Raw genomic sequence first — 14,314 nt, 5'->3', positions numbered from 1 at the left:
AGAATCTGCAGGCCATTTGGCCCAACTGGTCCATGCTGGTGCTTATGCTCCACACAAGCCTCCTCTTGCCCTACTCCATTTAACCCATCCAGCATAGCCTTCTATTCCTTTCTCCCTCATCTACCTATCTAGCTTCCCCTTAAATGCACCTACACTTTCTCTCTGACTTTCACCCCCCTTTCCTGGAGACGGGGACTTACTGAGGTAATGGTTCCATGGGCACAGATAGCCTTCCAGTACCTTGCTCCAAGTTGCCATGCCTCATGTCTGGCCCTAGTGACTGTCAGCAGGATGTTTGACTGTGAAAGCATAACAGCCCTGAAGAAAGATGCCCTCTTCTGCTCCCACTCAGATCAATTACCTTTACCTCTAATTCTGCCCTCTTGAGCATCCCTGATTATAATCGCTCAACCATCGGTGCCCATGCCTTCTGTTGCCTAGGCTCCAAGTTCTGGAACTTCCTGCCGAAACCTCTCCGCCTCTCTTTCCTCCTTCAAGACGTTCCTTAAAACATACCTTTTCGCACCTGCGCTAATTTCTACTTATGGGGCTTGGTGTCAAATATTTATCTCATAATACTCCTGTGAAGCACCTTGGGACATTTCACTACTTTAAAGGCGCTACATAATTACAAGTTGTTGTTGTTGCCAAGTAAAAGTCCTCAAACTTCCTGAGGTCATGAAAGACGCTATATAAATGCAAGTCGATTTTCTTTCTTCCAGAAACCATGATCCGGTATACGGGCAGTCCTGACAGCCTGCGCTCCCGCACTCCCATGATCACTCCTGACCTGGAAACCGGGGTCAAGGTCTGGCACCTGGTCAAGAACCATGAACACGGAGACCAAAAAGAGGGTGATCGGGGCAGCAAGATGGTGTCGGAGATCTACCTGACCCGGCTACTTGCTACAAAGGTAACATTGACCACTGGAAAACTGGGAGGGGCGTGAATTGGATGTGCTGACCTGATTGATCGATCCAAGCTTCTGCCGAGGTAGGCTCCTCGCTGTGAGCTTTGCCTCGCAAGGTTTACCCTTCTATTCCAGTTGGAGAACTCTTGCTGGAAGCCACATCTCATGTGGCTGGAGGGGGTACTGTAAAAGAGACATCGCTCCACCATTGGTGGCCGTGCCTTCAGTTGTTTAGGCCCTAAACTCTGGTATTCCCTCCCTAAACCTCTCTGCTTCGCTCTCCTCCTTTTAATATACTCCTTAAAACCCCTCTTTGACCAAACAGCTGTCCTAATACCTTCTTTTGTGGCTCAGTGTCAAATTTTGTCTGATTACACTCCTGTGAAGCGCCTTGGAACGTTTTACTACATTAAAGGCGCTATATAAATGCAAGGTGTTGATGAGTTTACAAAATCACGCTCCCAGCAAACTCATTTCTCACCCACTCCATGGAGAGACATCCAACCCATCAGCATGGGCTGGAGAAGTGTCCAGGTGGCACAGCTTGCTGCCCGAGTCTGGTGGTTCAAGTATCAATGGCGTTAATGTTATCATCTCTCTGCCAGAAAGAAAAAGGAAAGAATCTATCGATATCATTTAAAAGTCAGTGCCTCTCTGCAGACCACCTTCTCTGCTTGTCCATCCCTTTTTGCGGGACCCCATTGGTCCATGCTTTGCAGCAACCAATCAAATGCAGGATTTAGTTAGCCGTTCAATGTGGTACCTTGCCTGCTGCCTGATGTTCTCCTCCTGCCATCTCAGCCTTGCCCAGCCACCATTCCAGCCCTGCTCAGCCACATGGCTCCCTCTAGTTCAACCCCGCCTTCAGTCTTTGACCTCGCGGTTCCCTCCAAGCCATCAGGCTGACCTACATTTCACCTCCACTTCTGGACCTGGCTCCCTCCATCTCGCCCATGGCTCTGTCCATTTCAGTCCCAGCCCCAAGTCCTGGTCTCCCCGCAGCTATACCAGCTCCCAGATTTCACTGCTCCTTCCCAGCTGACAGTGTCCCTGGCTCTGGACCTCATCACTCCCTCCATTCCCCTCTGACAGCAGTCCCAGTTTCCTCCCAGTCCTTTCCTGATTTGGCTCTCGTTGACCCTGAGGAGTTAAAGTTAGTCTGGGATGGTCTGCTTCCTCCCAGAGCTATCTCCTTCCCATTTTCCTAGACGTCAGCTCTGCTTGCTCCCTCCTCCCACACATCCCAGACATGTATACTCCAACGTTCCCTGTACACTGCATGGCCCTGCAACTGTTTGTCGTGCGGGGTGTGATGTATTTGCTTCATGGGTTCTTTGCTTAAGAATTTATAGCAACACATCGCTATTAAGAACTAGTTGGTTTATTAACAAAGGTTTAATAATCACACTACACATTACCAGTTCATCCACTGGGCTCACAACTGCACACCTCATCGTGGATGACCCAGACCCAACTGGCTGGGGTTTTATTGAATCTTGTGAACATCATGTGACTGGCTACGCCACTCATAATGTAACAGCTCTACAAACCTGTGAGCGTACTCACAGATGCATACATTACACCGGGACATTTTTCAGTGCGTGAAACTGTGAATGGGCCACGCAGCCCCGCACCCTTAAGTAAAATGAGGGGGAACATTGGTCTACTCCATTCCAGACCTCAGCCCTATCCCCTCCCCATACCTCAGCTTTATCCCCGCTCCCCATACCTCAGCCCTATCCCCTCTCCCCATACCTCAGCTCTATCCCCTCTCCCCAAACCTCACCCCATCCCCTCTCCCCATACCTCAGCCCTATCCCCTCTCCCCATACCTCAGCTCTATCCCCTCTCCCCATACCTCAGCCCTATCCCCTCCCCATACCTCAGCTTTATCCCCGCTCCCCATACCTCAGCCCTATCCCCGCTCCCCATACCTCAGCCCTATCCCCTCTCCCCATACCTCAGCTCTATCCCTGCTCCCCATACCTCAGCCCTATCCCCGCTCCCCATACCTCAGCCCTATCCCCACTCCCCATACCTCAGCCCTATCCCCGCTCCCCATACCTCAGCCCTATCCCCACTCCCCATACCTCAGCCCTATCCCCGCTCCCCATACCTCAGCCCTATCCCCACTCCCCATACCTCAGCCCTATCCCCTCTCCCCATACCTCAGCCCTATCCCCACTCCCCATACCTCAGCTCTATCCCCTCTCCCCATACCTCAGCTCTATCCCCGCTCCCCATACCTCAGCCCTATCCCCTCTCCCCATACCTCAGCTCTATCCCCTCTCCCCAAACCTCACCCCATCCCCTCTCCCCATACCTCAGCCCTATCCCCTCTCCCCATACCTCAGCTCTATCCCCTCTCCCCATTCCTCAGCCCTATCCCCACTCCCCATACCTGAGCTCTATCCCCTCTCCCCATACCTCAGCCCTATCCCCTCTCCCCATACCTCAGCCCTATCCCCGCTCCCCATACCTCAGCTCTATCCCCACTCCCCATACCTCAGCTCTATCCCCTCTCCCCATACCTCAGCCCTATCCCCTCTCCCCATACCTCAGCTCTATCCCCTCTCCCCATACCTCAGCCCTATCCCCACTCCCCATACCTGAGCTCTATCCCCTCTCCCCATACCTCAGCTCTATCCCCTCTCCCCATACCTCAGCTCTATCCCCTCTCCCCATACCTCAGCTCTATCCCCTCTCCCCATACCTCAGCTCTATCCCCTCTCCCCATACCTCAGCTCTATCCCCTCTCCCCATACCTCAGCTCTATCCCCTCTCCCCATACCTCAGCTCTATCCCCTCTCCCCATACCTCAGCCCTATCCCCTCTCCCCATACCTCAGCTCTATCCCCTCTCCCCATACCTCAGCCCTATCCCCACTCCCCATACCTGAGCTCTATCCCCTCTCCCCATACCTCAGCTCTATCCCCTCTCCCCATACCTCAGCTCTATCCCCTCTCCCCATACCTCAGCTCTATCCCCTCTCCCCATACCTCAGCTCTATCCCCGCTCCCCATACCTCAGCTCTATCCCCTCTCCCCATACCTCAGCCCTATCCCCGCTCCCCATACCTCAGCCCTATCCCCGCTCCCCATACCTCAGCCCTATCCCCGCTCCCCATACCAAGCTCTATCCCCTCTCCCCATACCTCAGCTCTATCCCCTCTCCCCATACCTCAGCTCTATCCCCTCTCCCCATACCTCAGCTCTATCCCCTCTCCCCATACCTCAGCCCTATCCCCGCTCCCCATACCTCAGCTCTATCCCCTCTCCCCATACCTCAGCCCTATCCCCTCCCCATACCTCAGCCCTATCCCCGCTCCCCATACCAAGCTCTATCCCCGCTCCCCATACCTCAGCCCTATCCCCGCTCCCCATACCAAGCTCTATCCCCTCTCCCCATACCTCAGCTCTATCCCCTCTCCCCATACCTCAGCTCTATCCCCTCTCCCCATACCTCAGCTCTATCCCCTCTCCCCATACCTCAGCCCTATCCCCGCTCCCCATACCTCAGCTCTATCCCCTCTCCCCATACCTCAGCCCTATCCCCGCTCCCCATACCTCAGCCCTATCCCCGCTCCCCATACCAAGCTCTATCCCCTCTCCCCATACCTCAGCCCTATCCCCGCTCCCCATACCTCAGCTCTATCCCCTCTCCCCATACCTCAGCCCTATCCCCGCTCCCCATACCTCAGCCCTGTGCACTCTATCCATCCTCCCCACATAACCCAGGCCTTCCCCCCATGTTCTGGCATCTGACCAGCCTTATTTACCACCGTGAGAGTATGAGAGAAAGACAGAATAAATGGAAAACAAGCAGAAAGAGAAACAATGACAAGAGAAAAGAAACCGTTACAGGCAATTGAATCCAGGTTTTTTTAAAGATGAAGTGTATTGATAGGGTGAATAGAGAGAGACTAATTCCTCAGGGTGGGGCATCAATGGCGAGGAGTCATCAATGTAACCTGTCACGGAAAGACAAGTTTTGCCTTATAAAGGAAAACGGAATCGATATTCGAAGCAGGGGAAGGCGCAGGGTCGTGAGGAGAGAGCAAGGCAGTGGGATTAGTTTTGGATCGGTGCAGCAAAGAGCTAGCACAGGCACGATGGACTGAACATGCTCCAAACCTCGTACAGAAGCAAAATACTGCGGAGACTGGAATCTGAAATTAAATCAGAAAATGCTGGAAATACTCAGCGGGTCAGGCAGCATCTGTGGAGAGAGGAACAGAGTTAACGGTTCCGGTCGATGATCTTTCGTCATATACCAGCATTTTCTGTTTTTATTTATGCTTTAAACCTCTTCGGTTCATGGAAAAGAAGCAAACATTCCTTTCCTTTTTTTGTCTGTGGGAAACTACCCAGGTTTCAAGCAGCAAACGTTAATACTCAGCATTTTTCTGCAACCTCCGTCCAATAAAAAGTGAGCCTGGGAATTAAATCTGTAAACAGGCATCTTCCAAAGCAAATTTGAAATCCTTCTCATGCCACATTTAAATGACACTCGGAACAGCCCCTATTTTAAATGTGTGCTCGGCAGGACATCTGATAAACTATTCCCATCTGCAGATTAAAGATTTTTTAACTGTGTGGAGAGGGTGGAGTTGATGCACGTTCATCTTGTCAAGTAGAAAGCCAGGTGTGTTAAATACCTTGTGTTAAATGAAGTGTCGCGATTCGAACTTGGGAGGAATCAACTCCAACCTTGTGTGCCAGAGATCTGTCCAGTTGATTTTTTGTGGTGCTCAACCTATTTTACTTGCAAGTTAAATGAAGAAGTGACGATTCTTTCTGTTCGCCATTTGCAGCATAATTCCCATCACACGTCGCGAATAGCGCATGGAGGAAATTATAGAATCATAGAGCTAGAATTCCCTATCAGCCCACCAGCGCCCGATCGCCGCCCAAAAGGCCGCTAAGACCGGGAAGATTATCTCCGGCGAAAACTTCCCCCCCAAAAAATAAAAAAATCTGCCGAGCGATAAACATGGGTGTTGCACCCCCATTCTGGGCGAAAAAGTGCAATTTAGGGTCCATTGGGCGGTTGCTAAGCAAATGGGCGATAAAATTTTTAAAAAATCAATAAAAATTTATTGAGGCTGCGGGTTGGGTCTAACAGTCGAAAAACAATAAAAATAATTATTCAAAAAATATCACCTAAAAAAAAAAAATCAAAAAACATTCCCAAGACACTTTTAAACTAAATAACCGCAACAGTTTAAAAAAAAAAAAATTAGTAAAAAACCAATCACTAACCTTTTACTTGGAGAGCTACTCACCTGTCGCTCAGCTTCGCTGATGCTCGTGGGCGGTTTTTAAGAATTCAGCTACGGGTCACCGCTGAGCCAGATATCGCCCCAGGGCGATCTGAAGATGGTGCACTCCCCAGCGGTACCTCGAAACCGCCGGCGTAAGTCAGGTAAGGAATTTCTCACTTTCCTGATTACCGCCCACAATGGCCAATACCGCCCAGAAACCGGGCAGTAAGCCATTGCAAGTTCCAGCCCATAGGAATTTACAGCACGGAAAGAGGCCATTTCAGCCCATCGTGTCTGTGCCGGCAAAAAGAGCTTTCCATCCTAATCCCATGTTCCAGCTCTTGGTCTGTAGTCCTGTAGGTTACGGCACCTGAAGTGCACATCCAGATATTTTTTAAATGCGGTGAGGGTTTCTGCCTCTACCACCCTTTCAGGCAGTGAGTTCCAGACCCCCATAACCCTCTGGGTGAAAACATTTCCCCTCAAATTCCCTTTAAACCTCCAACCCATTACTTTAAATCTATGCCTTCTGGTTATTAACCCAACTGCTAAGGGAAATAGGTTCATCCTATCCACTCTATCGAGGCCCCTCATAATTTTATACACCTCAATAAGGTCTCTCCTCGGCCTCCTCTGTCCCAAAGAAAACAGCCACAAGCTTATCAAATGTTTCCCCATAGCTAATATTATCCAGTCCAGGCAACATCCTCATAAATCTCTACACCCTCTCTAGTGCAATCACATCTTTCCTGTAATGTGGTGACCAGAACTGCACACAGTACTCTGGCTGTGGCCTGACTAGTGTTTTATACATCATCATCATAGGCAGTCCCTTGAAATCGAGGAAGACTTGCTTCCACTCTAAGAGTGAGTTCTCAGGTGACTGAACAGTCCAATACGGGAATTACAGTCCCTGTCACAGGTGGGACAGACAGCCGTTGAGGGAAAGGGTGGGTGGGGAGTCTGGTTTGCTGCACGCTCCTTCCGCTGCCTGCGCTTGATTTCTGCATGCTCTCGGCGATGAGACTCGAGGTGCTCAGCGCCCTCCCGGATGCTCTTCCTCCACTTTGGGCAGTCTTGGGCCAGGGACTCCCAGGTGTCGATGGGGATGTTGCACTTTATCAGGGAGGCTCTGAGGGTGTGCCTGAAACGTTTCCTCTGCCCACCTGGGGCTCGCTTGCCGTGTAGGAGTTCCGAGTAGAGCGCTTGCTTTGGGAGTCTCATGTCGGGCATGCGAACAATGTGGCCCGCCCAACGGAGCTGGTCGAGTGTGGTCAAGTGCTTCGATGCTGGGGATACAGTTCTAGCATAAGCTCCCTACTCTTGTATTCTGTGCCATTTCAATGGGAATCTCTGCGGGAATGCTGCAGTGTGCTGAACACGGCACCGTGGGATGCTGAGAGTCGGCTGTACCCCTGCCTTTGACCGGGTGCTCGGGGCCTGGTCGCGGCTGTGCCATTGTGTGAGGAGGCGGGAAGCCAAGTGCCAGGCACCTTGCCATGAGGGGAGGGGTGACCACTCCTGTCGTCTCATGGTTGAATCGGCAGAGGATGGGCAACGGGTTCCCTGCTTGCTATCTCGAGGGCAATGAATGATAGAAAAATATCCTTTAATACCATTTTCTGAAATCCAGCCCCCAAGGCACTGAATCCTCCTGGAATACAATACCGCAGGAGCAGGCTAACCCGATACCACTTCCACATTGCCATTCATTATGCTTGAGCCCAGACAGTGAATGTCAACAGGCAGTAATGTCGGGGAGAAGGAGCGGCAAGAGATTGTAGAATGATGGGATCTGGGCCCAGGAGAGGCGAGGGCCCAGGGGCAGCACGGGCCCAGCCCACACTGCGATACGTGTGCGCACTAGGTCCGTGCAGCAGAGCAGGTCTCCAGTCGTCTTGGTTAATCCTTGCCACTGGACCAAGACCTAGCTCTGTCAAGCCCGTGTGGTGGCTGGTGTGCAACGGCCACCACACCTTAAAAGAATCCAAGCACAGGCATCTTCCACCCTTCAACGTGTAGCTCGGGACCTGGAATATTAGGTCCTTCATTGAAACACCTGTGAACTCATCCCTTTTTGGTGTGGAAGCAAGTTATCCTCGATACAGGGGACCGCCTAAGGAGGAGAAGATGATTCTTTAATGGGAGATCGATATCTGCACATTCATCATCATCATCATAGGCAGTCCCTCGGAGATGAGGATGACTTGCTTCCACATTAAAAATGAGTTCTCAGATGACTGATAAATCCGAAGCGGGAAATACAATCTCTGTCGCAGGTTGGACAGACAGTGGTTGAAAGTATGTTGATTGAAGTGCTTGGGTTGTCATGAGCTCCTTCTGCCATATGCGCTTGACCTCCGCTTGCTCCCGGTGAAGAGACGCGAAGTGTTCAACGCCCTCACGGATTATTCTCTTCCATTTTGAGCGATCTTGCGCCAGTGATTCCCAGGTGTCGGTGGGGATGTTGAACTTCTTCAAGGAATCATTTCCTCTGCCCATCTGGGGCTCGTTTGCTGTGTAGGAGTTCTGAGTAGAGCGCTTGCTTTGGGAGTCTCGTGTCGGGCATGCGGACAATGTGGCCCACCCAACGGAGCTGATCGGGCGTGGTCAATACTTCGATGCTGCACATTCACACACACACACGAAAACTCGCACACTCACACTCTCTCTCTCTTACACACTTGCACTCTCTCTCACACACACACACACACACACACACACACACACACACACACACACACTCGCATTCACACTCACACACACTCGCATTCACACTCACACACTCAAAAACACTCACTCACTCACTCACGCACATTCACGCACTCGCTCACGCACAATCACTGAATCACTCATATACTCACACATGCGCATGCACACTTCGATGCATATTCACTTACTCACGTACACACACAAGCATGCACAGGACGCTCAACACACACACACACACACACACACACACACACTCACGCCCAATCACACTTACACTCAAACACACACAAGCACACTCAATCATACATTCACACTCACATAGACACAGTCACACACACATGCATACTCAAACTAACATACACTCACAGTCACAGACAGAAATTGGTCGAACAAGGGCTAGAATAGGTAGAATGGATTATATTAGAAAAAGAATCAATTAAAAGAATGGAAGTCGGGCACAGAGTGAGAGAGAAGGAGATATGTAGCGAGATGGAGGTAACCAGATACAGAAAGGAGATGGTGAGCGATACAGAGAGACACAAACATCAAGGGAGGGGAATGCAGAGAGAGGCAGAAAGAAGGGGGGAAACAGATGGTTAGATAAAGAGAGAGAAAGTAAGAAAGAAATAGAATAAGACAAAGAATAGCAAGAGAAAATCGCAGCCTGTGTAGGTGACCATAAAAGTTCATGACCTCAGCCTCCAATGCCAGCAAGCATGGAGCTGCATGTGGTGGTGAAACCCTCCCACCTGTTTTGGTGATTATTGGCACCCTCGGCCGTAGCCCCATTCACGGTGCAGCGCTACTGCCCCAGTGAGGACTGCAGCCCCGCGGCGGGGTGGCGAGACAAACCGTGGCTTCCGGCCACATCTCGCTGCTGTGCCTGTTTTACACTTGAGAGGTCACCACTGCAGGTCGGGAGTATAAAGAGCTGGAGCGCACGTTGTCCCAAGTGTGCGCCGACTTCGAGGTGGGCGACTGGGTGACGTCATCAAGGCCCAGGTCGTCGGTTAGAGCGTGGGCAGGAACATCGGCGGGGCCCAGGCACAGCGGAGGAGCGGGAAGGTCAGGGCGGATGAGCGGCGAGAGATCGTGGCTGAGGTGCGGCGAATGATCGAGGCAGAGGAGCGGTGAGAGATCGTGGCGGAGGTGCGGCGAATGTTTGTGGCGGAAGAAGAGCGGCAAGAGATCGTGGCGGAGCTGCGGCGAATGAGGGTGCGGGGCCCAGAAGAGCCGAGGGCCCGGGGGCAGCAGAGCTGGTCTCCGGTCGTCCTGGTTTACCCTTGCCACTGAATAAAGGTCGAGCTCGGTCAAGCCCATGTGGTGGCTGATGTGCAACGGTCATCCTCGTTCGAGGGACCGCCTATGATGATGATGACTAACGGTTTCTGATTAAACGGACTGTGGTGCGCAGATTTCCAAATGGGCTATTTTTCACGGCAGTTTCTGGAGAATCCTGGTGCAAGCAGCAACGTTGGTTGCTTGAAAATAAACTCTGCATTAAGCAGGATTCACATATCAAGCCCGTTTAGTAGCGGGAGTATTGCTAGGTTAAAAACTGCCAGCTAATCCCGAGCACAGACCCACCTCAATGTATTCGCTCGGGGTCAGTGAACAGGCAACCAATCGCATGATCCTATTAATAGAGTTGAAGGACCCTCCCTGATTACAGCAATTATGTCTATGATTGGGGCATTAGTTTAATTGCCCATATAAAGCCATTAACTTAGACCACCCATGTAAATCCTCTTGATCTATTTTTTGCCCACTGTGCCTCCGACTCCCAGTACAATGCAGCTTCGCGATCACAAAGGTAGCAGACTTGAAATTCAGGATTCAGCAGAGCAGGTCTCCAGTTGTCCTGGTTAACCCTTGCCACTGGACAAAGACCTCGCTCTGTCGAGCCCGTGTGGTGGCTGGTGTGCAATGGTCACCCCACGTTAAAAAAATCCACGCACAGGCATCTTCCACCCTTCAACTGGAGTTCAGGACTGGAACTTCGGGCCCTTCATTGAAACATCTGTGAACTCATGTGGAAGCAAGTCATCCTTGTTCGAGGGACCGCCGATGGAGGTGATGATGATAAGGGAACAGGAGTGTGGGATTAGGTGCTGGCCCCAGGCAATTGTTTCTTTATAGACTTTTATGTCAGTTTGGTTCGGTTGACCGCACTCCTCGCCTCTATAGGTCACGCGATTGTGGATTTGGGCCCAATAATAGGACCACCAACAAAAACAACTTACATTTATATAGCGCCCTTAATGTAGTCAGTTCAGGATAGGCCCCCAGGCCAGCCCTTGTGAAAATCAGTGGAGCCACTCTTAGCCGTCAGGGAGCAAGTTGGAGGGAAAGGCACTCAACATGGTGGATCTCTGTCGCAGGGGAACGTTCAAAGTTTCTTCTCAACCAGAAAGGAGTACATTTCTACGCATATTATATATTTTAATGTAGGTATACTGGGTGAGTATTCAGCAATCAAGCAGACACACGAGGCAGAAACCCTCATCACATTTGAAGAGTGCATGGATGTGCACTTGAAGTGCCGCAGCCTACAGGGCTACAGACCAGGAGCTGGAAAGTGGGATTAGGCTGGATAGCTCCTTGTCGGCCGGCGCGGACACGATGGGCCGAAATGGCCTCCTTCCGTGCTGTAAATTTCTACGATTCTATTCTATTCTATACCCTTCTTCGTATATCCACCTCAAGTACAGAAATCCTTAGGCTGGGAAAGATCTTTGCCTGACACGTATATTCATTTACCCTGTTTGGCCTTTTGCCCCCAGTAACTAAGAATGACTTGTTCTTTATTTAGGTAACTTATACATTGGGCCCATCAGTGTCGTTTAGAAGTAGCAATTTTTTACGCAGAATTGATTCCTCTTGACATGTTTAATGTCCTGAAATTTGTAAGCAAACGTCACCTCATTTTCGTAGCTGGCATAACATTTTTCTTTCAAAATAAATCTGAGGCAATGCTTGAGGCCTGTCGAACAGATGAAGCCTGTCAGAGTTTCATTAATATAGCAGCTGCTAGGTAGAGAGAGTACTTCCCCCCCCCCCTCCCCCCTCCTCCCCAACGCCCCCCCCCCCCCCCCTTTCCTCTCTCCCTTCCTGTTGTATGCCAAGATAAGCTGTCAGGAGTCCCAGACAGGCTAGAAATATTATGATTGTCAGCTAACATAATTCTTCCACGGTGTCTGAGCACAATGAGAATTTGCTGCCTTTGAGCAGTCACGCTATTCATCTTTATCAGCACTCCAGGCGCTCACCTCGACTTGACGGTTAACCCCCATTGTGAACTTGTGCGTCGTGAACCGGTCGCTTTGTGAGCGCTAGAGGCCTACTCGGAAAGGCTGCCCTTTTTTCCTCTCTCCAAAGAATTAATATTTAATGAGTTAAACCAATTTGAGGGCGAAATCTTGTTCAAGGGAATTAGCTTACTTTTACATTTCGGGCACCCAGCGTCAGCATCAAGCACTCGCTCCTCTTGTCAGTTTTGGCAGGGGCTAAACGCAGAGTAAAACTCTTTTTGGAAGGAAGAAAGAACTTGCATTTATATAGCGCCTTTCACACCATCAGGATGTCCCAAAGCGCTTTACAGCCAATGAAGTATCTTTTGAAGAGCAATCACTGTTGCAATGTGGGGAAACGCGGCAGGCGATTTGCACAAGTTCCCACAAACAGCAATATGAGAATGACTAGTAAATCCTATTTTTAATGATGCTGGTTAAGGGAGAAATATTGGCCAGGACACCAGGGATAACTCCCCTGCTCTTCTTCGAAATAGTGCCATGGGATCTTTTATGTCCACCTGCGAGGGCAGATGGGGGGGGGCCTCAGTTTAACGTCTCATCCGAAAGACAGCGCCTCAGCGCTGCACTGGGGAACATCAGCCTGGATTATGTGCTCGCGTCTCGGGAGCGGGATTTGAACCCAGAACCTTCTGACTCAAAGGCGAGAGGGCTACCCACTCAGCCACGGCAGACATCTACGGTGCTGCTGCCGCGTCTGGCCATTGACGGGTTGGGGAGGAGGGCACTCCCGCATTGGGAGTCTCTGCAGGTCATCTTGGGCGGCGGGCGGAATCTCCAACCCTTACAAAACCTGCGACCATGTTTATCTCGGTACCTGGCCCACTTTTCCCACATTCTGGCACACTCGCGCCAGAGAACTGGCAGGGTGACTTGGAAGGGGCTGCGGACTTTGAGGCTGAAATTTTATTTTTTTAAACAATACAGATTTAAAGCATAGAGTGTTTGGCACTTGTGTGTCAGTGCTCCCATCTTAACCATCTTTCTGCTGGTCGGGGAGTCTAGGATTAGGGGGACAAAGTCTAAAAATTAAAGCCAGGCCTTGATGGTGAAATTGCAGGATCTTGCGGAGCCATCGTTGGTGATATGTCTCCAGCGACTTGAGATGCCTTCTGTACATCGTCCATGCCTCAGACCCATACAGGAGGGCGGGTATTACTACAGCCCTAAAGACCATGAGTTTAGTGGTAGATTTGAGGGCCTGGTCTTCAAACACTCTTTTCCTCAGCCGGCCAAAGGCTGCGCTGACGCACTGGAGGCGATACTGAATCTCCGTATCAATGTCTGCCTTTGTTAAGAGGCGCCCGAGGTATGGGAAATGGTCCACGTTGACCAGGGCCGCACCGTGGATCTTGATGATTGGAGGGCAGTGCTGTGTGGCAGTGACAGGCTGGTGGAGGACCTTTGTCTTACGGATGTTAAGCGTAAGGCCCATGCTTTCATATGCCTCAGTGAATACGTTGACTATACCCTGGAGTTCAGCCTCTGAATGTGCACAGACGCAGGCGTCGTCTGCATACTGCAGCTCAATGACAGAGGTTGGGGTGATCTTGGTCCTGGCCTGGAGGCAGGGTAGGTTAAACAGCTTCCCACTGGTTCTGTACTTTAGTTCCACTCCAGCAGGGAGCTTGTTGACTGTGAGGTGGAGCATGGCGATGAGAAAGATTGAGAAGAAGGTTGGGGCGATGACGCAGCCCTGTTTGACTCCGGTCCGGACGTGGATTGGGTCTGTAATGGATCCGTTGGTAAGGATCACGGCCTGCATGTCATCGTGAAGCAGGCGAAGGATATTGACAAACTTTTGGGGGCATCCGAAACGGAGGAGGACGCTCCATAGACCCTCACGGTTGACAGTGTCAAAGGCCTTTGTAAGATCGAAGAAGGCCATGTATAAGGGCTGGCGCTGCTCCCTGCATTTTTCCTGCAACTGGCGCGCTGCAAAGATCATGTCTGTTGTGCCCTGGAGGGGACGAAATCCGCATTGTGATTCCGGGAGGAGCTCCTCGGCCACAGGGAGAAGACGACTGAGGAGAACTCGAGCGACAACTTTCCCAGTGGCTGAAAGCAGGGAGATTCCTCTGTAGTTGCCGCAGACGGACTTGTCCCCCTTTTTAAAAA

At 51.0% G+C, this 14,314-nt stretch overlaps 1 protein-coding gene across 1 annotated transcript in view; it reads left to right on the top strand.

Annotated features, from left to right (window-relative positions):
• The window catches only part of plxna4 (plexin A4), a 647,412-nt gene that overhangs the window by 610,318 nt on the left and 22,780 nt on the right, over positions 1-14,314 (top strand). Inside the window, exon 28 of the mRNA XM_070897188.1 lies at positions 723-913. Coding sequence (XP_070753289.1) covers positions 723-913 — 191 coding nt within the window. The remainder of the gene's footprint in view (positions 1-722; positions 914-14,314) is intronic.

The sequence above is a fragment of the Pristiophorus japonicus genome, chromosome 13 (genome assembly GCF_044704955.1).
Source record: "Pristiophorus japonicus isolate sPriJap1 chromosome 13, sPriJap1.hap1, whole genome shotgun sequence".
NCBI lineage: Eukaryota > Metazoa > Chordata > Chondrichthyes > Pristiophoridae > Pristiophorus > Pristiophorus japonicus.
This window is presented reverse-complemented; position numbering and strand designations above follow the sequence as displayed.